Below are 27,358 nucleotides of genomic sequence, written 5' to 3'. Positions count from 1 at the left end.
AGCAAAAATTAACCCAGACAATACGTTGTTCTTTAAGCATAAATAAATTGTAATAATAGAAAACTATTGAAATCCTTTTTTTTTTAAAAAAAGAATATGTTGAGTTGTTTTCATGATATTAAAAAAGAAATGTAGTTTTTTGAGTTTAATAACAAAATCTACGCCATATGGTTATTTGTAAATGTTTAAAAACAAGAGGAACCCCCCCACACACACACAAAAAAACCAGCCTTAAAAGTAACATGTAAATATTTAATTTTTACTTCCCCCTTCATTCTTTAATCAGTTTGCAGTACCTGTTGATGTATACATCTTGGAAACCATCCTTCAAGTGACTATTATTTGCCTTTGCTGTGGTATACATAGTAACAGCCTCATGTTTTTGTTTTTCTTCCGTTTTGCCACGAAGAATGCTATCTTTGAAACAAATCAAATCCATTTGCTAAAGCCAGAAAAAATATATTGTGGCAACAGTATATGAAATGGATAAGATGGAAATTTACAGGAAATTTACACTTAGGACTGCAACTGAACCCCAAATGTTCGTTGCTAAGTGAAGTGAGTTTGCTCCGTTTTACAACCTTTCCTGCCACCGTTGTTAAATGAATCACTGCAGTTGTTTAAGTTAGTCACACAGTAGTTAAGAGAATCTGGCTTCCCCATTGACTTTGCTTGTCAGAAGGTCCCAAAAGGGGATCATATCACCCTGGGATTCTGCAACTGTCACAAGTACCTGCCAGTTGCCAAAACATCTGAGTTTTGATCATGTGACCACAGGAATGCTGAAATTGTCGTGCGAAAAAGCCTGGTAACTTCAAACAGTCACTAAATGAACTGTTGTAAGTTGAGGACTGCCTTTACTATCACCAAAGCAAATGAAACCCAACATTGACCCTAACCAGAAACAATTTCAGCATCACTTAAAAGTTATGCAAAGACCTCAGATTGACCTAGGTCAGGGGTAGGCAACCTCGGCTCTTTTACGACTTGTGGACTTCAACTCCCAGAATTCCTCAGCTTTGCTGGCTGAGGAATTCTGGGAGTTGAAGTCCACAAGTCATAAAAGAGCCAAGGTTGCTTACCCCTGACCTAGGGGTTTGAAACCAACCAGCAGAAGGATAGGCTAGATGCTGTTCAAGTAATAGATACGATTTTATGATCAAACAGTATGTGTTTTTGTTTAATAGTGTTGCTTGATGTTAACCAGAATTTGTCCTCTGATTTCGTACATTTTACTAAGCTCTGCTGTCATACTCAGTGCTGCTCAGTAGCCCTCAAATGTCATGTCATGTTGAAAGGGACCTCAGAGGTCATCTGGCTGAATCCTCTTCTTAATGCAGGACCACTGGAGGTTTTCAAGAATAAACTAGGATGGTGTAAGGCTCCTGCATTGAATAGAAGGTTGGTCTAGAAGACCTCTAAAGTCACTCCCAGCCCTCTGCTTCTGTGTTCTATGTCAGGGGTCCCCAACCCCCGGTCCCCAACCTCCAGACTAGAACCGGGCCGCAGCGTGCCAGCAACCGGGCCACACAAACAAGCAAAGCCCCATGCGCGAGATGCAGGCAGCACACAAAACCAGGCACTCTCCAGTCTGCGGAAAACCCTCTCTCCATGGAACTGGTCCCTGGTGCCCCAAACCTTGGAACTTTCTATGTTCTGTGATTCCATCTGCTATGTTCTTTTTAAAACGGTTCTGATCCTCGTGAGATAATCAGATCTCAGGGACTCTGTGTTTTCACTTGAAATTTCAGAAGACACGGGCTTTCTCGTCTGTCTTTATTTTTCTTCCTTTCAAAAACACGATTGCTCAAAGGTTGTGACGTTGTGCAACACTGTGCAAGCGGGCTCCCTCTTTGAACAGGTGGCTGATTCCTAGCTTAGTGGGAAGTGTTAACTTCCCCATCCTGCCACATTCTGTACTGCTAACCTTAGAAATGGTCTTCTTCTTCTTCTTCTTCTTCTTCTTCTTCTTCTTCTTCTTCTTCTTCTTCTTCTTCTTCTTCTTCTTCTTCTTCTTCTTCTTCTTCTTCTTCTTCGTCTTCTTCTTCTTCTTCTTCTTCTTCTTCTTCTTCTTCTTCTTCTTCTTCTTCTTCTTCTTCTTCTTCTTCTTCTTCTTCTTCTTCTTCTTCTTCTCCTCCTCCTCCTCCTCCTCCTCCTCCTCCTCCTTCTCCTTCTCCTTCTTCCTCTTCCTCCTCCTCCTCCTCTTCTTCTTCTCTGACCTTCCTCCTCCTCCTCTTCCTCCTCCTCTTCTCCTTCTTCTTCTTCTCCTCTTCCTCCTCCTCCTCCTCCTCCTCTTCTTCTTCTTCTTCTTCTTCTTCTTCTTCTTCTTCTTCTTCTCCTTCTTCTACTTCTTCCTCTTTCTCCTCCTCCTCTTCTTCTTCTGTGACCTTCCTCCTCCTCCTCTTCCTCCTCCTTTTCTTCTTTTTCTTCCTCTTCCTCTTCTTCTTCTTCTTCTTCCTCCTCCTCCTCCTCCTCTTCTTCTTCTTCTTCTTCTTCTTCTTCTTCTTCTTCTTCTTCTTCTTCTTCTTCTTCTCCTTCTCCTTCTTCCTCTTCTCCTCTTCTTCTTCTCTGACCTTCCTCCTCCTCCTCCTCCTTTTCTTCTTCTTCTTCTTCTTCTTCTTCTTCTTCTTCTTCTTCTTCTTCTTCTCCTTCTTCCTCTTCTCCTCTTCTTCTTCTCTGACCTTCCTCCTCCTCCTCCTCCTTTTCTTCTTTTTCTTCCTCTTCCTCCTCTTCCTCCTCCTCCTCCTCCTCCTCCTCCTCCTTCTCCTTCTTCTACTTCTTCCTCTTTCTCCTCCTCCTCCTCTTCTTCTTCTCTGACCTTCCTCCTTTTCTTTTTCTTCCTCTTCTTCTTCTTCTTCTTCCTCCTCCTCCTCCTCCTCCTCTTCTTCTTCTTCTTCCTCCTCCTCCTCTTCTCCTTCTTCTTCTTCTTCTCCTCCTCCTCCTCCTCCTCCTCCTCCTCCTCCTCCTCCTCCTCCTCCTCCTCCTCCTCCTCCTCCTCCTTCTTCCCGGATGACTGAGAATCTTCATAGACATCTGTGTAAATAGTTTTTGTCCGGTTGCATAAACTAGAAGCATCCCAACTTTTCAACTCTGTCATCTGCAGATTAGAAAAGAAGCTGCTTTTCAACCCGTAAGGCTGTAGTCTGTGAGGAAGGCAATAACCTAAATGTAATCTGGCAAGAGCTCCATTCAAGTTGTTGCGTCCCCCCCTCCTCCTCCTCTAAAAATAGTGGAAAGAAAAAGGAGGTTGTTAGCTTTTGTGAATGTGGCTTCTTTACAAAATGTGCCAGGGAAACAACAAAAGACAAAGAGGGAGTCTGTACGCGCTTAAGAGCTATCAAGTGCCATTCTGATGTGCTTTTGCACAGATGTGGATTGTTAGTGTTTTCTAAGGTCCTGTTTCCACTTTCAGAGAGAACAGCTGCCTGCCTTAGAGTTGCTTGGTTGAAACCAGAATATCAATAAAGGACAATATTTTTAGCTCAGGGTTGAAATGAGGGGTCCTCGGTGCTCTCTGAGCTTGGTTGTTTTCTTGCAGACGTTTCCTTACCCAACTAGGTAACATTATCAGTGCTAGTAAGGAGTGGGGTTTGATCTCAATTTATATTCTAGTGGCTTGCCCTGCCAGAGTTGGTGGGGGTGGTCTTAGAGAGTCTTTGGCTGGTGTCTTGGACAGTTTCTTCACTGGGGTATGGCTTACTTGATTGTTGGTCCCATGTTAATCTTGGAATTAATCTATGCTCATCTAAGTGCTGATTGCCAGTGGGGAGGTATTTGGGTCTTTTTGTTCTCTTGTTGGCTGGGTGATTGTCTCTTTTGCATAGTCTGTAGATAATTGTTTAGGTCTATGTGTCTGTTGATGGCTAATTTGCCCCAGTGCCAGGCTTCTGTTTGGACATGACTTAGTTGAGGGATATGAAAAGGGAAGAGAAAATCAAATTGAGAGAGAGAGAGAGAGAGAGAGAGAGAGAGAGAGAGAGAGAGAGAGAGAGAGATGATGGATAGAGAGAGATGATAGATAGATAGGTAGGTAAATAGATAGATTAGGTAGGTAGGTAGGTGGATGGATGGATGGATGGATGGATGGATGGATGGATGGATGGATGGATAGATAGATGGATGGATAGGTAGGTAGGTAGATTAGGTAGGTAGTTAGGTAGGTAGATGGATGGATGGATGGGTAGGTAAGTAGATAGGTAGATTAGGTAGGTGATAGATAACCTTTATTTTCACTTTTTACTGTGGGCACAATGGCACACATTAAAAATGAAATTTAGTTGCTTGCTCTCAAAGTGTACACATACATAACACACATGGAGTGTCATGTTATGAATGGAGTGAAATTTGGGGTTTGGCCCCCTTTTGCAAAGAGGGAGGCCAGTGAAAGCCTCTCAGGTGGGGGAATAACCCTGTAAGATTGAGAAAGCCCCCCTCCGCACAGGAAATCCTGGATGTAACAACCACAATTGATACTAGAATTTCCATTGCTAAGCAAGGTAGTTGTGAAGTCAGTCTTAAATAATTTTACGACCTCTTTTGCGATGGTTGGTAAGCAAACCCCTGCGGTTGTTAAAATGTTCATGCTCAGTTTTACGACCTTTTGGCAGAGTGGTTAAGCAAGTCACTGTTAAGCGAATCCAGCTTCCCCGTTGACTTTGCTTGTTGGAAGTTACCTGGGAAGGTTGCAGATGGGGATCACCTGACCCTGGGATGTGGCAACTGTTGTAAATACATGCCAACTTGCACAAGAAGCTTCCAGGGCTCCATATATTTTAATTTCTTGAGCTAACAGATAAAGTCTTGCATTAGATCACTGAAATCTAATTAGATCATAGCATGGAGTAACCCTCTATGAATTCAATGAATCAATAAATAAATACACCTTGCAAGATGCGATCTGCTTCCAAGACATTGGGAGAAGTTTTAATTTGATTCTTGTTGGCTTTGTTGGGCAGGGAGGTGTCTGTCCTCGATCCATTTTAATTAACTTTTTAATGAAATACTAACTTCCATTGCCTATCCTTCATGACACAACCGCCTTGTGAAATCTCTCAGAACTGAAGTCTACGAGATTATTGTACCCTGCACCCCAACGAATTGCAGCCAGGCCTTTTCTTTTTTCTTCATTTTTCTCAATCCTCAATCTTAGGCAGGTACTCCTCGACTTATGACAGTTCATTTAGTGACCACTGAAAGTTACAGCAACACTGAAAAAAGGGACTCGTGGCCTTTTTTCCACACTTACGGCCGTCGCAACATCCGTGTGGTCACGTGATCAAAATCCAGATGTTTGGCATAAATACGAGGGACTCATATTTATGACGGTTTCAGTGTCCTGATGTCACCTTTTGCGACTTTCCGGCAAGCAAAGTCAATGGGGAAGCCGTGTCACTAATCTAACAACTGCAGTGATTCACTTAACCACTCTGGCAGGAAAGGTCATAAAATGGGGCAAAATTCACAACCGCTGTCTCACAGAGCGGCAGAAATGTTGGGCTCAGCTGAGTTCGTAAGTTGAGGACTATCTGTATACCATCTGCTATAGGAGACTAATATTGAGAAATCAGATTGGAGAAAGGAAGATGATGCACAGGATATTTTTCTAAGCGTGCAGCTGTCGTTTCCCCTTTTTTTTGGGTGGTGTGTGTGGGGGGAAAGTTCTGCTTTATGCAAAGCACCCAGTCACTGGAGTTGCCACCAAAAATGTTTAAAAAAAATAGAGAACTTGCTCTGCTCTGACATTTTAAAATAATTCCTTGTTATTTGCTTTGGAGAAATGCAGTTGGGTTATTTTGCAAAAAAAAGGCAAAAGTAAAAATTAATTTACAGGTACATCGCGCCTTGCAAATGCCAGCCTCAAATAAGTGATACCTGGCCTTCTTTCCCTTGACAAAAACTCTAAGCGACAGCTTGTATGTGTGAGAACATCTGGAGGTGATTTACTGTTTTATATATATATATATATAGAAGCATGTCCCACATGGGTGTTCAAGACGAGGAATCTGCAAACAGAGGATTAATTGCTTGTAGAAAAGCCGCATCACAGATGCCGGATTTTTAATTTCTATCCCACAGTGGAAAGCCACCTTGGCTGTTAAAAGCCATAAATGTCCTAATCAAGTGACAGCCTTAAATAATTTCCGACTTAGCAGCCACAGAGAGCTTGCTTCTGCTGAATCCAGTGCTATTTTAAGGGGAGAAGAATTAAGTGGTTTTTCTTTACCTTGGCTGGCATTGCGGTTTGGGATAGAAGTGGCCCCTGTTCCGCATCAGATTCTCTTTGTGTTGTTGTTGTTGTTGATGATGATGATGATGAGGAGGAGGTGGTGACAACACACTCAATTTCTAGCTTCTATATTAATTCGCATCAGGCCTTTGACAGTCCAGAGCTGTTGGAAAAAAACAGCATCATAATCAGTTTCCATCCGTTGCTTCTTGTCCTGCCTTCAGGTACTTTGGAGAAAAGCTTGACTCCCTCTTCTTTGGGGCAGCCCCTGAGATACTGGAACACTGCTATCATGTCCCCCCTCATCCTTCTCTTCGTTAAACTAGACATATCTAATTCCAGCAGCTGTTCCTTGTAAGTTTTAGCCTCCAGCCCCCTAATCATCTTTATTGCTCTTCTCCGCACTCTTTCTAGACTCTCAACATTATCTCAACGACCAGATATTCATGATCTGAGCGTCTCTCTGCATGCTGCTGCTTCTCTGCAAACAGCGGGCAGGGCAATGCCAGCTAGGCAGTAGATCTTACCTAGAGGAGTAGGTTTAAGGCAACAGGGTAGAAAGATGGGTTTACGTCTTGCAGCAGCGGGGCAGAAAGTTTGCAGTTCGGTGTCCTGGGAACCTCCTGGTCCTGCTTCTGACCATCATCATCCCCTTGTCCACATTTCAGCTGCCTGATTTTGCAGGGTCTTCATTGCAAAGCTTCAAATCATCCTCCCAGCTTTGGGGGGACACCGTTTTAAAGGGTTACAAGGAACAGGAAGTGCATTTGCAACTTCTGCTGGGGAGTTTCACGGCCTCTCCATGGGGCCGAAGTGTAGCTGCTGCTACGAAACAGCATTCATGCCGCACAGTAGGAAAGAGCAGGGCTTTGTGCTTCCATTACACGTGGTCCCCAGCTTAGGATCCCAACCGAGAGCAGAATTTCTGCGGCTAATTCCAAGGAGTTGCTGAAAACGAATTGCGCCCAGTTTTACCACTTTTTTTGCTGTGGTTGTTCAGCGAATTGCGTGTTAAGCGAATCACGAGGTCTTTGCATGAATCCGGCTCTGCCCATTGACTTTGCTGGCCAGAAGCTGACTGGGATCATGGTGATCACACGATCCTGGGGCTGTCGAAAATCCGTGTCAGTTGCCAAGCAACCGAATGTTGATTGCCGGGAGTTAAGGCCAAGGAGTGGCCGTGAGCCACCTTTTTTCAGCGCCATGGTAACTGTGAATGGTCGCTAAATGAATGGGTTGTAAGTCGAAGATTACCTGTACTAAGGGTTAAGCCAGCCAGCCTTCAGAAACCCTTGGCACTCTTATCCCTAGCCAGATATGGGCGTGTTCTCTTGTCATATCCAAGCAGAGCTGACTGGGGTGTGAAGAGCTATCACACCTGTTTGTTAAATATAAGTGGCTTAACCTAAAACGCGAACCACACCACTAGGATAGGGGAGAAGATCGAATCTTGCAAGCTTCAACAGCAAGTTCTTACTCTGGCTTAACAGGGGCTTTTTCCCGCTGAACTTAGCTGAACCGATGGAACGTTTTGCATATTTAGAGTGAAGCTCGTGCAGACTTTGCCCTTCGCTAGAAGTGATTCATTCAGTCCGGTTGAGTCAACTGCACGGATCCCATCCACTGTGGCTTGCTCACTGGATTGGGATTTAGCAAGTGGTGACAGCCCAAACAATGATGGTTTGCATGCTTATTTAGTTTCTCACCGGCTCCTTTCCTTAAGGAGCTGGAGTCTCTATTTTTTCTACACGACCACAATCGTGCATTTTGCATTGGCCCAGAGACACACACACCCCCCGGGTCTGCTGCAGAATCTGAGTCTCCATTCTCTTGGCCAAGCACCTTCTCCGTGGTTTTATAACTACCTGCAAGGTAATAGAGAAGCTGTGGTCAAAGTGAGCAGAATTTTTTTTTTTCTGTCTCTCTTTTTTTTGTCACAAAACCACCAAGTTCTGTGTCTATTGTTACTTCCTCAGGTACACTAACCATTCTGTGTTGTGGTGTAAAAATGCCAGAATTACCATGAAATGCCTTTAAGGTTCAGTTGGCTTGGGCAAATGCTTCTTTCAACCAGCACCGTTTCTATTCGTAATACGGTATTATCCCTGGAGTCCTTAGTGCTTTCTGAGCTTGGTGATTTTCTGCAGATGTTTCATTACCAAACTAGGTAACATCATCAGTGCAAGAAGGGAGTGGAGTTGTAGCACTGATGATGTTACCTAGCTTGGTAAAGATATCTGCAAGCAGCCACCTCCTCCTCCTCCTCCTCCTATCCTCCAACCCTTCTAGCACAGATAATGTTACCTAGTTAGGTCATGAAATGTTTGCAAGAAAACCACCCAGCTGAGAAAAAAGCACAGTCCACTAGTGAACTACAAATATTCTTTTGTATAGGTCCAGTATTATCCTTTTTGCATCACTCAAAGTGTTCAAGTTAGAACCAGCATCCGTTTTTTTGGTAAGGCTCACTCTCAATTGTTTGCCTCCACCCTAAAAGTACACACATAATTGTGGCATGTTTGGTTTCCTGGACTTGTTGGGTTGTGTTCTTTCTTACCATTCCTCCTGTCACTTATCAACCTTGGCAAAAAAAAAAAAAAAAAAAACACAACACAGTTGAGTCTCTGATAACAAGCAGCTCCAAACAACTTTGACTGCAACACTGACTTGATAGCTAGAAAAATGACATTTTTTGCAGTTTTCCAAAGGGGTGGGTGTCATGATACCGTGTTGGTTTCATGGGCAGGAGAAGCGAGGATTTTCCCTTTGGATTCGCCTTGGTCTGTAAAGGTGGTCGAGTTACCAATTCAGTTTTAGCCCTGGGGCTCCAGCTTAGAATCAGCCAGGAATCTTGACCCATAGGCTCTGTGCCTGGCTGAGGAATTCTGGGAGTTGAAGTCCACAAGTCATAAAAGGGCCAAGTTTGAAGAGCCCCTGATTTGAACAGTAATCATTGCAAGCTTTAAACGCCCGATCGAGTGATAAATGTGAGTTATTTCTTTCATGCGCGCGCTCTCTGTCTCTCTGTGTCTACGTAAAGATGCAGATAAATAAAAAGACCATGGTGTTAACTCCCTCTTTTTTTGTTTGTTTGTTTAAATGTCAGATTTTTCTACTGGCTTGTCCACCCTGCCATTTCACCATGATTCTATTCAGGTAAGTGAGTTACCACAAGTAGATCGTTTAAATGATGACCGCTCCTGTGGCCTGGTTGTCTACATTAGGGCTTTTCAACCTTTTGACCCATTGTACCACTTTTAGGATATGGCAATATCCAAATGCCACCAGTCCTCTAGCAAGGTGTCAAAAACTTGATGAGCAAAAAAAAAAAAAAAAAAAGGAAAAAAGTGATAAAGTACAAGTAGTCCTCGACTTACAACAGTTCACTTAGTGACTGTTCGAAGTTACAATAGCACTGAAAAAAGTGCCCCCCAAGCCACATAGTTTTCTTAGCCGTATATCCATCGTACAGTTTAGCCTCCAGATCCCTTATCACTTTTGTTGCTCTTCTCTGCACTCTTTCTAGGCCAGACATGTCAAACACAAGGCCCGGGGGCCAGATGCAGCCCGCGAAGTGGTTTCATGCGGCCCACGAAGCCATCCTGGAAACAGTGAGGAAACGGCCCCCCCTGCTTTGGTCCTGGCCCAAGCCGGCCGGGAGCCAATGTACAATTTTGTGGTGGCCATCTATGCTGAAACACATTCAGTCCTAGCTCCACAAGACTGTCTGGAAACAGCGAGGAACCAGCCCCTGCCGCGTCGGCCCCACCTCCTGGGTGCATGCTGGGGAGGTGTCACCCGTTGTGAGGAATGAAGAAATGCACCATTGCCTGGAAGTGGCCAGCAAATAGCCCTCGCCTACTTCACATATCCAGCTTGATGGGCTCCGGCGGAAGGGTTTCAACAGGCAGTGAGGCTCCTCCAGTGGACCATGCCTTGGCACTTGCCCTCGTCCCACCGCCTTCTGCCAGAGACCCTCAGATCTCTCCCACTCCTGCCCAGGCCCCCCACAGGCACCCTTGACGCGAACCATGTAGAGCTGGCCATGCCCACCCAGTAGGCCACACCCAGTAGGCCACGCCCACCCTTGGCCACACCCATCCGGCCCCCCAAGGGCAACCACAATGCTGATGCGGCCCTCAATGAAATTGAGTTTGACACCCCTGTTCTAGGCCCTTGGCATATAACTTCGTTCCTTCCTGAGAAAGGGCTGTTCTTTAAGAAGCCAACTTGCTAACCGAGCCTTGGAAATAAAGGATGTGGTCTTTAAGAGGAGGAGATGAAGTTAGAGGGTGGCCCCAATGCAGTGTTCCTCAGCCTTGGATCCTGGGAGTTGAAGTCCACCATCTTAAAATTGCCAAGGTTGTGCAATGCCGCCCTAATGTCAGCCCTTGGAAGTAGGCCAGATCAAGCCACAGGCAGGCTGGGATTCCAGGAATGTCGTTTTATTGTTTATTGTTATAGGGCCATTAATGAATCTTGAAAGCTCTTCACATCTTCACTGTATACTCTTAGAGGACGAGAAGGTCAAGGAAGGATGGTCCTGAGTAGCCACGTTACCTATCCCGCCCACATCCCAAGGGCGGATCTAAATTCCTCTGCACTTTGGTGGACTTTTAATGGTGTTCTTAGAAGGACTCCTAATGGAAGTGCCTGGGCCGTTTTTGTCTCAGTCATTTAAGAAGGAGACGATTGAACTGAGCCAATAAAAGTTTGCATCTGGACTTGAATTTGTAAGCCAGCAGGTGGTGAGGAAAAGAACAGTTGTAGAGGTTAAGGTACTAGGCTACCAACCGGGAGACTGTGAGTGCTAGTTCTGCCTTGGGCTAGATGGGTTACCATGAGCCAGTCCTTCTCTCAACGGCAAACCATTTCCGAAATTTTGCCAAGAAAACTGGCAGAAATAAGATAAGATAAGATGATAAGATAACCTTTATTGTCATTTTTTCCTGTGAGCACACTGACACACATTGAAAATGAAATTCTGTTGCCTGCTCTCAAAAGAAAGCATATATCTACCCAACCCATACATAACAATATAATAACAACAACATATAATAAGAGTCAATTTGAATATCGGTGAAGGCACCAGGCTACCCACCAGGAGACTGTGAGTTCTAATCCCATGATAGTCACAAAGCCAGATGGATGATGTTGGGCCAGTCGCTCTCTCTTCACCCTAGAAAGCAGACGATGACAAACCACTTCTGAAATCTTGCCAAGAAAACTGGTAGGAATAATAACAGTATATAATAATAAAAAAGAACCAGTTGGGCTGCTGGTTAAGTCACCAGGCCATAAACCAGGAAACTGAGTTCTAGTCCCACCCATGTCACAAAGCCAGCTGGGTGACCTTGGGCAGGGTTTCAAGTTGATCGTTGTAAAGAAGATGGTCTACCGATGGTCCTTCAGACTGTTCTTCTAATGGCAGTCCGTGGTTCAACCTTCTTTTAGAACCGGCGGCAACTGTTGTGAATCGCCTCCAACAGACATTCTTATGCTGCAAAGGTGTCGTTTGTTTTTTCTTTTGGCAGGTTGCAAATGCACATGCTGAATGGGGCCTTTCTCGCTCTCCTGTTTCCTGTGGTCAACACTCGATTGGTGAGTTAATCTCAGCTTGCTACTCGAAAGGAAGGGAGTTCACCCCTCTTACAAAACCACGAGTGACAGGTTTAATTTTGATAGAGCGATTCCTTGCATGTGACCCAGCAGTGCTGTCTCCATCAAACCTTGCTTGCTTGCTTGCTTTTTTTTCAATGAGTCCAGGTAAAAGAGCACATCAAGCAAAAAGCTGTGCACATGGGACAATTACACCAATTGGCAGCTCGCCTTATCTCCGAAGTTGAGGATCTTTGACCTTACAGAGTCATTAACACTAAAAAGCTGTCAATGCAAATAACTCCTTTTCCACTAAGGACCTTCCTGTATGCATCAAATATTGGCTTACATTTCCAGGGTTATCTGAGGTGCTTCAGAGTAGTTTATTTTTTTATTATCTACCATTAAATTTAATGCACAGCTTGGAGTATTTTTTTTTTTTTTTGCTAATATGGGGTGTTGTTTTTTTAATTGGCTTTTGGTGCTTTATCTTTTGTGCAAAGTGATAAAACAGTTGCAAGAATGCTCTCACAAAATTCTTTACAAGGTCTTTCTCTGACTGTCCTGCTTGTAGGAGAAGGAGTGGCAGAACCTGGGGGCGGAGTTAAAAGAGGAATCAGCCTAAAATCCTTACGTAGCCACAAGTGAACTAAATCCAACTCCCTTTTGATTTCCATCAACCCCTATTTAATTTCTAGCAAATGCCAACTTTTAGTTGAGAATATTCCTGCGCGTAGGCTGTTTAGCAGTAAATTAGTTTAACTGGATCTTCACTTTGGGTCCTAATCTTTCATCCCAAGACTGAGAGAGACCAGGACACCAACATCCACAAGGCAAATTTGCAAATTCCAAATTCAAATTAAGAAATTAGCCTCTGGGAAGAGCATAGAAGTCTAAACTCGGGTTTCCCCGGGCAATGCCATAGAGTCGGCTAATTCTTCCACAACAGCAGTCTTTGTGATCTCTTGGCTTAAAACACAACACTGTGACCTAATAGTCATACCCCCGGCTGTCTGGTTATAACTTATAATTAATTCTATACTGTGTACTTTAAGCATGATGTGTTCTCCCTTAAACTGCTGGCTCTGATTGTAGTCATAGTCAAACTTTATTATGGGTCAATAAGCCCGATTCACCATCTGTCTCTCTCTCTCTCTCTCCATCCATTTCCCCATCCACAAACCCACACACCCATTGGAACAATACAGCAAAGATTAGCCTGGCTTTGATTTTAGAAATTGTGATGTGTCCCTTCCGCATTAGTTGTTTTGGGAGGGGGTGAACATTATTGTGTCAAAGTTGAGGTCCACTCGTTAAAATGTGGAGTATTATGCTTCATTGCAGAACAGAGCATGATGTTGATCTGTTATCACAATAATTAAAGTGGTGTGACAGTCAGGCCCTGGATGGAAGAATGCCTATTCAAAAACAAAGTGCCGTTGTTGTCATCCGTTGATCCTTATCACTATGTTGATCTGATTTATCTCTGGTCCAACCAGGGTAATCCTATGGTGGTTTATCTCAGTCAGCCTTTTTTATTTTGCTTTCTTACTCAAGTCTTCACACAATATTAACAGAATAACAGAGCTGGAAGGGACCTTGGAGGTCTTCTAGTCCAACCCCCTGCTCAAGCAGGAGGCCCTATGCCATTTCAGATCAATGGTTGTCCAGTCTCTTCTTAAAAACCTCCAGTGATGGAGCGCCCACAACTTCTGAAGGCCAGCCGTTCTACTGGTTGATTGTTCTAACTGTCATTAGACTTCAATGATAGTGTGGAATGGACCAAACTCAGGAGTTGTGTGGCTAGGTGGTGTGATCCCGTGATGTCACGCTTTATGACTGCATCGCTTAACAAGGCAAATTCCGGTCCATATTACCGTCATTAAATGACGACTAGCTGTTTTGGGATGACCGTCTCCCAGAGCATAGACAGGACACCAATTTGTAAGAAGGCTGTTTTATCTGCTTTGGAATCGGCTTGGATGATATTCTGCCTTTGCACCAACCACAGGAAATGCAGAATCAAAAACATAAAATTGGTTTGAAGAGCAGGCACGTGGCAGTCCTGTCTTGTAAAGATTCGCCTGGGTAATTTAGCTGCTTAATCTCCCCAAATCGTCTCAAATAAAGCACGAGCTGGATCAACGCCCATGCCTTTCTTCCTAATCCCACTTTTCCTGTGGAATGGCTTTAATTAGAGCCAAAATCCTCCCTGGTTATGGAAGCCGATGTTTTACCCGCCGTCTGCTTTGCATAAGAAAGTCCGTTCAGAAGCTTCTTGCACAGACGAGAGCAAACTTATATTTCTACTTGGGCTGTTTGTATTTTAAAAAGCTTACCAATGCTTTCAACAGTAGGAAGTGTTGCTCAAATGAAATATTAGCCACATTTGGCATCTGCAGTCCTCCGACATTTCCAGATGCAGCAAATTCTCCTGGCCCTTGGAAATCTTGAGCCTAAGACTTACAAACTACACTGGATGGGTTTTCCAAATATTTAAGACTCTAAAGAGTGCAAAGAAGAGCAACAAAGATGATTAGGGGACTGGAGGCTAAAACATACGAGGAACGGCTGCTGGAATTGGGTATGTCTAGTCTGACAAAGAGAAGGACAAGGGGGGACATGATAGCAGTATTCCAATATCTCAGGGGCTGCCACAAAGAAGAGGGAGTCAAGCTATTCTCCAAAGCGCCTGAGGGCAGGACAAGAAGCAACGGATGGAAACGAATCAAGGAGAGAAGCAACCTAGAACTAAGGAGAAACTTCCTGACAGTCAGAACAATTAACCAGTGGAACAACCTGCCTCCAGAAGCGGTGAATGCTCCAACACTGGAAGTTTTTAAGAAGAGACTGGACAGCCATTTGTCTGAAATGGTATAGGGTTTCCTGTCTGAGCAGGGGGTTGGACTAGATGACCTCCAAGGTCCCTTCCAACTCTATTATTATTATTAAGCCAAACTATCATGAGGTTTAGTGTCTTGTATATACCCAATATAAAGTCCCACCTTGAAGGGTAGAATCTGAATTCTAGGAAAGATGAAGTCCTATTGAAAGTAAGCACGCCACTGAGAAATATCTATTGATTTTCTGTAACGCTAGAGCGCACTAACTTCAGTCTCTAAATATCTGGTGGGAACTGCTTAAACTTGGACAGTCTTTTTCAACCTTAGCAGATTTAAGACCTGTGGGCTTCAACTCCCAGAATTACCCAGCCAGCTTAGCTCTTTGGGGGATGAGGAATAGAAGAAGCTCAAATTCCAGTTGTCGCAAAGATGCTTTTCCAAAAGGCAACTGAACTTTCTTGTTTTTTTTTTCCCCCTTGAAAACGTTTCACAACTCATCCCAGAAGCTTGTTCAGTTTCTTTCTTCTTCAGAACGGAAGAAGCTTCTTGGATGAGAGATGAAACGTTTTCAAGGAAAAACAACAACAACAAGAAAGTTGAGTTGCCTTTTTGGAAAAAGCTCTTTTGGGACAACCATGATCTGGATGATTGAGAATCTCAATACGATGCTCAAATTCAGGCTTTTCTGTGGCCAAATATTCTTCTAAACATAACATCGAAACCTCTCTTGGGCAACGTGTCCTACTAACTATTTAGGATAGGACTTAGCATATAAATCAAGCGCATGTTACTTAAATGCTAGCTAAGGCGTGGCTGAGCAGAGCCGAGATGCCGGTTAGTGTGCAATCTTTTGTTCAGAATTTCTCTGAAAAATGTTGACATCACCTTCCTGCTAAGAAGGGTCAACGTTGTGAAATAAAGTTCTTGGGCCAACAATCAGTAGCAGCTGTCATTTCCACTCCTTTTCGTTTGGCACAAACTGAGATTCCTGTATGGTTGGGTGGTTACGGAGAGCTGACAAAATACAGGAATTCTTTGTGGTGGTTATTATCATTTTTAATCCTCTGAATGTATACAAAAGCACAAAAGTCCTTTCTTTTGGCCAAGAATTCAGAATTGCATAATACTGCATTGGAGGAAACCTGTTTGTTCAGCAAACACAACAGTTTCGATGGGTGTTTTTGTTTGTTTGCAGCTTCTGAAGATTTAGAGCAGTGTTTTTTTTTTCAAATGCGGCAACTTCACCAGGAAGGTGAAGTCCACACATCTTGAGGTTGCCAAGTATGGGAAATAAACTGATTTAAACTCTTAAGAATGCAAAGCAGTGATCCGTGCTGCTTTCTCGAGCAACCTGTCCTTTGTTTATGTATTTTCTTGCTTGCTTTATTTGCTAGCTTTCTCTCCTTTTTCTTTTTTCATTCACTGTGTCCAGGTAAGTTACATATTATTGTGCAATTTTCCCCATAGCAACTATCCGGGAAGATCAGTTGGGCTGAGGTGGGTAGGTGCAGATTGGTCTAAAGCAGGGGTCTTCAAACGTGGCCCTTTTATGACTTGTGGACTTCAACTCCCAGAATTCCTCAGCCAGGCACGCGTGCCTGGCTGAGGAATTCTGGGAGTTGAAGTCCACAAGTCATAAAAGGGCCACGTTTGAAGACCCCTGGTCTGAAGTCACCCAACAGGTTTCACCAGTTAAAGACAGACCTGGGCTGAGTCGCACAGGGATCCCCATGCCAAGATTCTGTAATACCGGGCTGGATGGACCTCAAGATAAATAGCCTTTTAATGCTTTCTTTCCTTTTTTTTTTAAAAAAAGCTTGCACTGTTTATTTACTGATTTATTACATTTCATTTCTTTGGCCACTCATCCTTTGGCAATAGTTCCGGGTGGCATGTGAGGATTAACAGCACCAGGAAAAAAACCCAACAGTCCCAATAATTAATGTCCAAGCGTGCCTGGCTGAGGAATTCTGGGAGTTGAAGTCCACAAGTCATAAAACGGTCATGTTTGAAGACCCCTGCCCTGGCTAGCTATGCATACTGTTGGGTCATTGTAAAATAGTTGAGTTGTTTTCTTGAATCCAATCTAATGCTTCTAATTTGGATGTGGTGAGGCTTGGTCATGTCACAATATTTGTGTTGCCAATATCTGATCCAGGTAATAAGTCTCATGTGAAAGTGTCATAATAAGCCAAGTCTGTTAATGGTGTCATCTTTCTTTTCGTTTGATCTCAGCCAGGGCTGTTGCTTCACACGTTACCAATCTGATTTATCAAGGGTGTTGGCAGTTCTTGATTTTGGTTTTATCAAGGAATCTGGTGGCCTAAATACAAGAAGTCCCCGGTTAACCACCAGTCTTTAACGACTGTTTGAAGTTATGAGAGTCGGAGTTACAACTGCCGCACCTCCCCACAGTCATGTGATCACATTTGGGGTTCTTGGCAACCGCTTACGTTTGTGACTGGTTGTCGCATCCTATGGTTCTGTGATTTGGATTGGTGACTTTTTTGTCTTTTTGCGACCACTGGAAATGCTGGATTTGCTTAATGACCACTGGTTCACATAGTGACCACGGTGCTTAACAACCATTGTAAAACCGATTGTGAAATCAAGTCAGATCACCTGGGGATCTTCTTAAGGACCGTAATGAGTTATGTCCAAAATTCTGGGCTCAGTTGTGGCTATAAGTTAAGGACTACCTGTACCCTAACCCTAACCCTTATAACCACTAATAACAACAACAACAACAATGGCTGGATAGTGGATGTGGCAGTGTCTGGAGAGAGCAGAATAGACGAGAAAGAACTGGAGAAAACAAAATACAAAGACCTACAAATAGAAATAGAAAGACTGTGGCAAAAGCAAGCAAGGGTAGTACCAATAGTCATAGGCGCCTTGGGTGCAATCCCAAAACAGCTGGAGCACCACTTGAACACCATTGGCGTTGACAAATTCACCATTAGTCAATTGCAAAAGGCGGCCTTACTAGGAACTGCTTCCATCCTGCAACAATATCTGTAATACTATCAAACATCCACATCGCCTATCCCAGGTCCTTGGGAAGGACTCGATAAGTAGACAAAAATGCCAAATTCAGTCTGAACATCTGGCTGACTGTGATGATTAATAATAATAATAATAATAATAATAATAATAATAATAATAATAATAATACAGGAAGGCTTAATACTGGCTGCTCAAGAACAAGCACTACAAACTAATGCCATGAAAGCGAAGATACAAAAATCCACTGACAATCCAAATTGCCGACTTTGCAATGACAAAATTCACATCTAATATGTGAGTGCAGCAAAATCACGCAAACTGACTACAAAGCTAGACATGACCGAGTTGCTAAATTAATCCGCTGGGCATTGTGTAAAAAATACGACTTGCTTGTGTCCGAAAAGTCGTGGGAACATAGGGTGGAAAAAGTTGTTGAGAATGAGAGGGTGAAGATCTTGTGGGACTTTTGAATACAGACAGATCGCCATTTGGAACACAACATGCCAGATATCGCAGTTGTAGAAAACCGAAGCGTACAGCTGATGGATATTGCTATACCAGGAGTTGCCAGAACATCTTACATTTTAAGGAGGTACCTGGTTGATAGCTAGGATGCTGGCAGCAACCTGTGTCAACTGTCAGTGCCAGTCAATTTGAATGTTCAGTTGACTGAGGTTCACATCGTAATAATAATAATGATAATGATCATCATCATCATCATCCTCCATCTGTAATAACATCAAACATCCACATCTATCTATCCTAGGTCCTTGGTAAGACAAAATGCCAAATCCAGTCTGAACATCTGGCTGACTGCAATGATCCACAATAATAATAATAATAATGGACTAGTTGACCTACAAGGTTCCTTCCAACTCTGTTATTCCGATTCTGATTCTTGCAGAGTTGTCTCTCTGCAAAAGTATCACTGGCCAAGACGAATCATTCCTTTGCAATGGCTCTTGGGTTAGTAGCCCCTCCCTAGAGAAAGTGGGTGAGGGTTCAATATTTCCCAAATAGTTGGGAAATTGGGGGGATCATGGGCAGGGGTTCTAGATGGCTCATGATCATACCCAGAACCATCAATAAGGAAATTTCACTGAGTTAAAGGTATTTGGGGAACATAAAGGTAATAGGTGCAACATGTCAAGTCAAGCCTGCTCATCTGAGCTGTCGAACACCCTGGGAAATAGGTGTGTAGTTGTCTTGATGAATAATATAGTCTTTCCTCAAGAACAGGCGTCCCCAACCCCTGGTCTGTGGACGGGTACCGGGCTACGGTATGCCAGCAACTTGTCCACACAAACAAGCAAAGCCCCATCCATGAGATGCAGGCAGCTCACAAAGCCACACACTCTCCCGTGCTCGGAAAAATCTCTTCCATGGAACCGGCCCCTGGAGCCCAAAAGGTTGGGAACCTCTGCTCTAGAAGCACACAATGTTGAATACAACAGACCCAACATCGAATCTTAAGTTGATCACATAGTCAGGGAGAATTACTCTGAGCTGTGTGCACGCCAGTCTCTATTTATAAATCTGTTCCTTCTTTTTTCTTTTTTTTTTGCAGCTACCTTTTGAAATGGAAGTTTATTACATTCAACATATCATGCTCTATGTTGTTCCCATCTACCTGCTTCGGAAAGGAGGTAGGTTTCTCCTTTAATTATATGCTGTCTTCCTAGCTAATCAGGACCTCTGTCGCTGTCTTAATTAAGCCACTGAATGTTAATTTTGCTCCTCAGTTCTTACTAAGGCTCCTACATTTCCAGTTCAGCAGCCCCGCAAAACATCAGCAAAACTTTTCACAGTTTAAAAACATAGAACATGGAATCATAAGGCGGGAAGGGACCTTCAAGGTCTTCTAGTCCAGCCCCCTACTCAAGGCAGGAACCTCCTACCAAACGACTGTCCAATTTCTTCTTAAAAACTTCCATTGAAAGAGCACCCACAACATCTGGAAGCAAATCATTCCACCGATTAATTGTTTCTGACTGTCATGAAATTTCTCCTTGCTTCTAGGTTGAATCTCCTTTTAAACAAGCTTCTACCCATTATTTCATGTCTGTCTTCTGGACAAAGGGAAATTCATCAATAAATTGAATTCCTCCCCCTCCCCCAAGAAATGGTAGATGTGTGTGAGTGGGCCCCAATGACTTTGCATAATGTACCTCTTCATTTGTTGGCCAACCGCTTTTTGGCCAGGACGGGTGGGGAACCTTGGCTCTTTCATGACTCGTGGACTTCAACTCCCAGAATTCCTGAGCCAGCATGGCTCAGCTGGGAAACCTCTCCCTTTCCCCTCAGCATGGTTGGCTCAGGAATTCTGGGAGTTGAAGTCCATAAAAGGGCCAAGGTTCCCCACCCCTGGTTCAGGAGAACAGGAGAGCTTTCAAACCTGTTTAAGGAGACGGGCCATCTCCTTTGGGTTTCTGCAACTTTCTGCTGCCCTCTACCGGTGGCCTGCAAACCCTGAACTTCACCTTCCATTAATGTTTTTCAAAGGTGGGATAAAGATGTTGTTAAATAGGAAGAACAAATGAATGAAAGCCTAGTTGCCACCACTAACATTGCCTTGAGGACCTTCTCTGGGGAACATGTTGTTGTGACTTCCCTAGGATTAGCATAGGTAGCCATATAATATATGTCCAAATCACCTGAGGGCAAGACAAGAAGCAACGGATGGAAACTGATCAAGGAGAGAAGCAACCTAGAACTAAGGAGAAACTTCCTGACAGTGAGAACAATTACCCAGTGGAACTACCTGCCTCCAGAAGCGGTGAATGCTCCAACACTGGAGGTTTTTAAGAAGAGACTGGATAGCCATTTGTCCGAAATGGTATAGGGTTTCCTGCCTGAGCAGGGGGTTGGACTAGATAACCTCCATGATCCCTTCCAATGCTATGATTCTAGGCTCTATCTACAGGAGGGCTCTCAACAGTGGAGTGGTTCATAGTTCCCATAACTATTGTGAGTAATATAAGTCCTTAGCCATATAAGTTTTCTAAACAAACAGACACAACAGACAGACAGACAGGATCTTGCTGGCAAGATCCAAGAACGTAGATTCCAGATCCTGTCCACCTCCCATGGATTCCTTTGAGATGTCTTGAGTGTCTGATCTGGTAGGATGTTCTTTTGAAATTGTGGGTTTTCCCCCTTAATATTTTAAAAGCTTGAAATTTGCTATTAAAGTCTCAGCAAAGCTTAAATACAAGCCATCATTTACCAATCACATGTAACCAGTGGTGGGATTCAGCTGGTTCACACCAGTTCGGCAAAACCGGTAGCTAATTTTTTTTGTTGCCCAGGCCCAGAATGGACTTCTGGAAGTGGCATCCACACAGAGAACCGGTTGTTCCCCTATTTGAATCCCACCACTGCATGTAACCCAATTCAGATTTCTTTCGCTTAAGCGGGACATGTTTTTCAAGTAGTATATTATTTGTAAATACGTTGTAAATACATGCCGGTTGCAAAGTGCCCAAATTTGGGTCCGATGACCCCAAGGATGATGCAGTGGTCGTAAGTGCAAGAATTGGTCATAAGTCACATTTTTCAACCTGGTTGCAATTTTGAGTTAGTCGTTAAACAAACGGTTATAAGTTGAGGACTGTCTCTAATGATTCACGAGGCGCTCTGGAGAAGTTGAGTTAGGCTAGGAAGGAAAAAAAATGTGATTTCAGTTCTTCCCAACCGTCTCTCCTCCCGGCACTCTACCTTTTTGTCCATTTCCCAGATGAGTAGTTACTGGTCAACATTCAATGATTTTCCACTGTTTGCAGAGAAGGAATTTCTGACCGGAGAGACATCAAAGAGGGAAGAGAAAGCATTCCTCAGCTGAAATTCAAAAGCTCAGAATTAAATTGGAATTGGAAAAATAAACATGTAGATTTCTTTCCCGGCTGGCCAGGTTGTCAGGAATTTGGCTGGCTTTTTCCCTTGGCTTGTTAACTGTTTCTAGTTAATTGTTTCTAGTTTAACTGTTTCTAGTTCGATGCATCAGATTGTCATTAGTTAGGAGTGCAAGAATTCTCCACAAATTGCCCTGGATTTAGCGCCAGAACTGAGTTCCAAATTTCCGTCGCTAAGCAAGACAGTTGTCAAGTGAGTTGTGTGCCCATTTTATGACCTTTCTGCCACAGTTAAGCAAATCGCTGCGGTTGTTAAGTGAACCATGAGGTTGTTAAGCGAATCGGACTTCCCCCGTTGACTTATGCTTGTCGGAAGCCAGCTGGGATGGGAAATTGACAAAGGGCGATCTCAGGATCTTGGGATGCTGCAACCGTCATAAATACATGCCAGTTGCCAAGTGCCCAAATTTGGGTCACAGGACCCTGGAGATGCTGCCACGGTTGTAAGCATGAAAGTGTGAAAGTCGCTTATTTTTCAGTGTCGCTGCACTGAAATGTTTGCAATTCTCTTCCTTGACTTTCAGTCTGGTCTGCAACGTAGGCATTTCTGCTAGCTTCTGTTTTGCATGGCAATAATCTCGGATTTTCAGGGTGAAAATTGCTACTTCATTAAAGAAAGAATGGGTGCCCACCTTGAAATAGCCCCAAACCATTTTCTCTTTTTCTCTCCTTCTAACAGGTGTTTACACTCCTGAGCCAGCGTGGAATTTCTGGTGGGCTTTGCTCTCCACTGGGTTGATGTTTGTCTACCACTTCAGTTTTTTACAGATCTTGGGACTCGTAAGTCTATTTACGTAAATGGATTGTATCTCTCTCTCTCTCTTTCTGGGTGGTCTATGGGTGGGCTTAGTAAAAAATATGCTAATTGAGCAGGTAAGTAAAGAAAGAAAAAAAAACCCCAGAAGATGTAGCTTGGAGAAAAGAATTCTTGTTTTAAATGATTTACCATCTAGCCGAGTAGATTAAACAAGAGGAAACTATAGTGTGTTTTAAAAAAAAAAAGTTTCAAAATTACATCTGTTTGAGAGTGTTGTTTGGGTGTAAACTGGGGTGCCGGAGGAGACAAAAAAGATCTGACATATTTCAGGTTCATAGTCACTCTGGATAGTGAGAAGGGCGACGTATGGATTTAATAAATAAATAAAATATTTAAGGACTGGAGGCATTGAGAAAAGTAGGCTAATTGTAAGACAGTGCAAGGACCATTTTTTTTTCTCTAAAAGCCAATCTTTCTCCTGTTTTTCTAGATCACTGAAGTGAACTTGAACAACATGCTGTGCCCGGCTATTTCTGATCCTTTCTATGGCCCCTGGTATAGAATCTGGGCATCGGGACACCAGTCCGTCTTGATTATGCTTCATGGAAAACTCATAAACCTCCTTTTCTATAACGCTGTCCCATTCTTTAAGCTCGGTGTGGATGTACTACGATCCCCAGCTAAGAAAATATCTTGAGGCTCTATCCTGGTTTCTTTGTTGAAGGATCTAGGAGAACCAGTGATTGTATTTGGGGTTGGAGATGAACACCGCCTATATTGTTTTCGGTTTCTTTCTTCTATTATGACTTGAAGTGTATTTTCCCACTATTCTGCTGGGTCTTGATTACCTGTAGCTGGCAAGGATGGCGAAACACGTGGGCTTATTTACACAAAAAAAGCCACAGGTAGACTTAGAGTACAACTTCTGATCTTGCCACCTTGGACTTTTGGAGTTTGAGATGTCCGTCACATCATGGACTACGGCTGATGGAAAGCACTGTTCCACGTTCTCATGACTTCAGTGAGTTTTTCCTTCTGCGCAGCAGCTTTTACCTTCAGCACACAACCTCTTTTTATCTCGTGTAGACTTTGGGTGTGAATAGTATTCGGTGCTTCTTCTCTATCAGTGCAAATGCGAAGGTTGTTGCGTTGTAGAAATTGGTTTAAACATATGGGGAACAATTACAATTTACTTGCTAAACACTGCCTTCTTGAAGCTCCTGAAAGTTTAAGCTGAAGCCTCCTCAGATGCCACCATACCTGCTGGCACTTCCCAGGTTGTTCTTCTAAATTAATTGGTGAAAAACATCTTAATTGCTGGATTAAGATTTGGAGATTAGGAGATGGATTTGTCTCCGTTAAAGGCATTGACCAAGAAAATCTGCCAATTTGGAGTTGGACTCTATGTCATTGTTAAGTACCGTATATTCCGGCATATAAGGCGACCCGGCGTATAAGACGACCGACTTCGGCGCCGAGTCGCATGCCTAGAAAGTTGTCTTACATGCCGGAAACTACCATTATTTCCGGCGTATAAGATGACTCGGCATATAAGGTGACCCCCGACTTCGGCGCCGATTTTAACGCTTGCGAAAGTCGTCTTATACGCCGGAAAGTACGGTATACTTAACGTAAATGTATTGCATATTGTACATACATGTATTCGATGTTATGTACACACACACACACACACACACACACACACACACATATATATCAACTTCCCCCTTCTAGGACACTAGAAAACATAACTTTTCTTCATCTATGAGTCACCATCTAGCAAGACCCTGCAACCAATGTGTTTGGAGATCCTTGGGGGAGAACAACATATATTCAGGAATATTAAATGAAACTAGCCAGGTTTGACTAAAGTAGCCAAGCTGCAAAAGTTATCCTTCATGGATATTGAGGAATAATTGTCTTTTCAGCATTGGAGTAAATTGGAGAAAGGTAGAAGCAGGATCTTCAGCTTTTGGAGTTGTAGCCGTGATAGTTGTTCTGAATTATATCCCGGTTACTCTTTTGTCCCAACCCACCAGGGTCTCCAGTTGTATTGCCTTACAAGTCCCATGTCGGGCAGCCTTTGATACCTCAAGCAGAGAAAATTTGCCTTAAGAGTCAACCTTATCTGCCCTTTCCACCTGAATGTGGGACGTTATGGGATGGGGTGGGTATTCAGCATGAAGAACTTCAAAAGGTAGTTTTGAATATTTCATTCCAGTTGACCAAAACTTGAATCTCACTGCAGTTTGGCATGATCAGAGAAGTTACCTTCTGCTTGGGGACTTTATAGATCTGGGGTTTTTTTTTGTATTTGTAGCTGGTGAGACATTTTGTAAATGTTCAACTGTGAATATGCTTTAGCTGTCACATTTCTATCCTTCTATGCTGCCCAGTGGGACATTTCATCCGTGTTTCTTGGGCCAAATTCCAGATGGTCAAAACCCAGCTGGGCCCTGGGGAGCTAGGTTGTCTTCTTCTGCTGTGCTGAATCTTGATGTTTACTCTTCAACATGGCATATTTTAACAGACATACCTGCAGTGAAATTTCTAGATGAATAGCATAGCCACAGTGTATTTGTGTGTGTTTGTGTGTGTCTATGCCTATAGGTGACAGTTGTTCAGGATTCCTTCCATAATAGGATCATAAAACTTACAGGGAGATACGCATGACTGTTTTAAATAGTGAATATTGAGTTTTATTATTTTTTTTTAAAGCCAAGAATTAGCTAGGGCGGGTTTCTTATTTGGCTCTTGTCAGTGAAAGTGATCTTCATATTTCTACATGATCTCAGTGATCAGTCTGGAGCTATCCTTTGATTCTGTGCCATATTTATCATCCATACCATGGCCGTATTATTATTATTATTTTTGGTTGGCCATGTAACCAGTTATCTGGGTGCCTCCTGATCACAGGAGAGACGTTGAATTTGCTTTCAGAACTACTTGCTGCTGATAAAACAGGTGCCACTTTTTTTCTTTCCAGATCATAAAATAGCTGAGACGGATGACAAACATTCCGTGTCCTCTGTTCGAGTCCAGGTTATTTGATGAAACAGCTGCCTTGCTAGCACAACAGATTTTGGAATTTTCTTTTTAAATCACTTCTCTCTAGCCGCTGTTGAAGAGTTTTCTCTTACATGCATTCTGGATGAATAGCTCTTTTTAGAAAAAAGAATGCTCTTTTGAGGGAGCATTCTTCTTTTCTTTGGCAGAACTGTGGAGGCCGTTGAACCAAGTTGCAACTTCTGTGAATTAGAATTTGAGTTCTGTGCTGAAGCCACCAGATCATGGCGAGATAAGGGGCTGCTGATGCTAGATCTGTCCAGAGGTTGCTAGTCCTGTTGGATAAAAAGAGCATCTTCAGCAGGAAAGATAGCTAATATTGTTTGTTCTAGAGATGGGATTTTTTCTCATTCTTTTCCCCCCCTAAATTTAAATTGGCGAGCTTTATTGGGGGGAAATGCAGTAGGAGGACATTTTGACCCTTTAAGATAAATTCAGGGTCCTTTGTGGAACCCCCGTCAGCTGTGTTCTTTGTAAATCACTAACAGCGCAAGGAAGAACGTGCCATATTTCCTCCTTGAAATGGAAGTATGGGAGGATTTTCCAGCAGGGGCAAAAAATGCAGCTAGAAGGACACACGTTTTAATTTGTAGATCGGTCAGGGGAAGAAGGAAATAATAGCATAAATTGGTTAACCCGAAGCGACAAGGGTTTGCAGGTTGCATCCCTCTCGGCCTCCTTCACAATGAAAACCCTTTGTGGCTACTCTCTTGATACCTGGCAGCTTTCGTTGGCCAAATTCTTTGAATGAAGGGTTGGCTTAGAGCATCCTGGAAAGAGGCTTGAAAAAAGCCGCCAGCAGATTGTCATGGAGGCCAAAGACGCAGCCTTGGAATGCTTTGGTCCTCTCCCTTTAGCATCCCCATTCCCATCGCTTTCTCTTTTCATAAAGTCTTGGAAGAATCTAAGTTGTTTCTATTTACCGGATATGGAATACTTCTGAGTTGCTTTCCTTGTTTTTCACATCTCAGGTGATCGTTGAGGCCAAGGTGGCCCACGGTCTCCCATTTATGGCTGTAGAACTTCTTGGAACTCTAGTTAGATGTTCTTTTGGGGGCCATCACAAACCAGGGCGATAGGCACGTGTGCGCTTTTTAACGTGGAGTACCTCAGTGAAGCTGCCCTTTTGTGGCCCGCGTCAGGGTTTTGATAACTTTCTTATCATGGAAATTGAGTGTGCTTTGGAAAAGATAATAATAAATAAAACCTCAGAAACCAGCTCTTCTCTCATAGCCAAAAGGCACCCTCAATGTACGTCAGATTAATGCTGGTTTTATCTACACCCGAGATTGTGCAATGGGATGAGTTATACTGCTGTTAAACTTCTCACAATGCAAGTGTATTTTTTTTAAAAGATTTATTTTTCAAAGCAGGACCTCATCAAAAGGACTTTTTGTGGCTCAAGGCTGGAAGTTTCTCAAATTGCTGTAATTTTAGTTAAACGTGTGGTTCTTACAAACACCCAAGATGTTTGCAAATCTGGGAAACTGGAAGTTTACTGACCGTTGCTGCAGCTGTCTGAAATGGTCTTTTTCTTCTAGTGTCTTAGTTCAGTTGGCAGCTTGGCAAAAAAACCAAAACAAAATTAACTTTGTTCATACGATCTTTTCTTATTTTCCTAGTCAAATAGCCTTCAAATGTTAAAAAACGAATTTTTAGCTCATTCTGTCTATCAAGGGATAGTTAAAGTACAGTTATTTCCACTTCTGGGGAATTAAAAATAGAATCGCCCACTAAGATCATTTTATTAAGATATTTTTTAAAAACAAAAAACAAAATACTGATTTGGTTTTTTAAATGTAAAAGTCATTTTCCAACAAAATTGTGTATTTGGGTTTGTGGCTATGTAGAGTTTGTCTCAAATGTTTTTTTTTCCCATCTCAAAATAAAATGTTTATGGAAAAAAACCCTGCTTATGTTTTGTTTCAGGGAGATAAATATTTTATACCTA

The 27,358-nt window shown here is 43.0% G+C and overlaps 1 protein-coding gene across 3 annotated transcripts in view; it reads left to right on the top strand.

The window, feature by feature from the left end:
* TMEM164 (transmembrane protein 164) overlaps positions 1-27,314 on the top strand; it is a 33,597-nt gene extending 6,283 nt beyond the window's left edge. For all 3 annotated transcript variants that reach the window (XM_039348713.1, XM_039348712.1, XM_039348714.1), the window contains 5 exons: positions 9,333-9,382; positions 11,761-11,827; positions 19,241-19,319; positions 22,264-22,364; positions 22,832-27,314. In XM_039348713.1, the coding sequence (XP_039204647.1) occupies positions 9,333-9,382; positions 11,761-11,827; positions 19,241-19,319; positions 22,264-22,364; positions 22,832-23,038 (504 nt within the window). In that variant the 3' untranslated portion in view covers positions 23,039-27,314. The remainder of the gene's footprint in view (positions 1-9,332; positions 9,383-11,760; positions 11,828-19,240; positions 19,320-22,263; positions 22,365-22,831) is intronic.
* The last annotated feature ends 44 nt before the right edge of the window (positions 27,315-27,358 follow it).

Source organism: Crotalus tigris, unplaced genomic scaffold (assembly GCF_016545835.1).
Source record: "Crotalus tigris isolate CLP2741 ecotype Arizona unplaced genomic scaffold, ASM1654583v1 scf7180000018172.2679963, whole genome shotgun sequence".
Taxonomy (NCBI): domain Eukaryota; kingdom Metazoa; phylum Chordata; class Lepidosauria; order Squamata; family Viperidae; genus Crotalus; species Crotalus tigris.
This window is presented reverse-complemented; position numbering and strand designations above follow the sequence as displayed.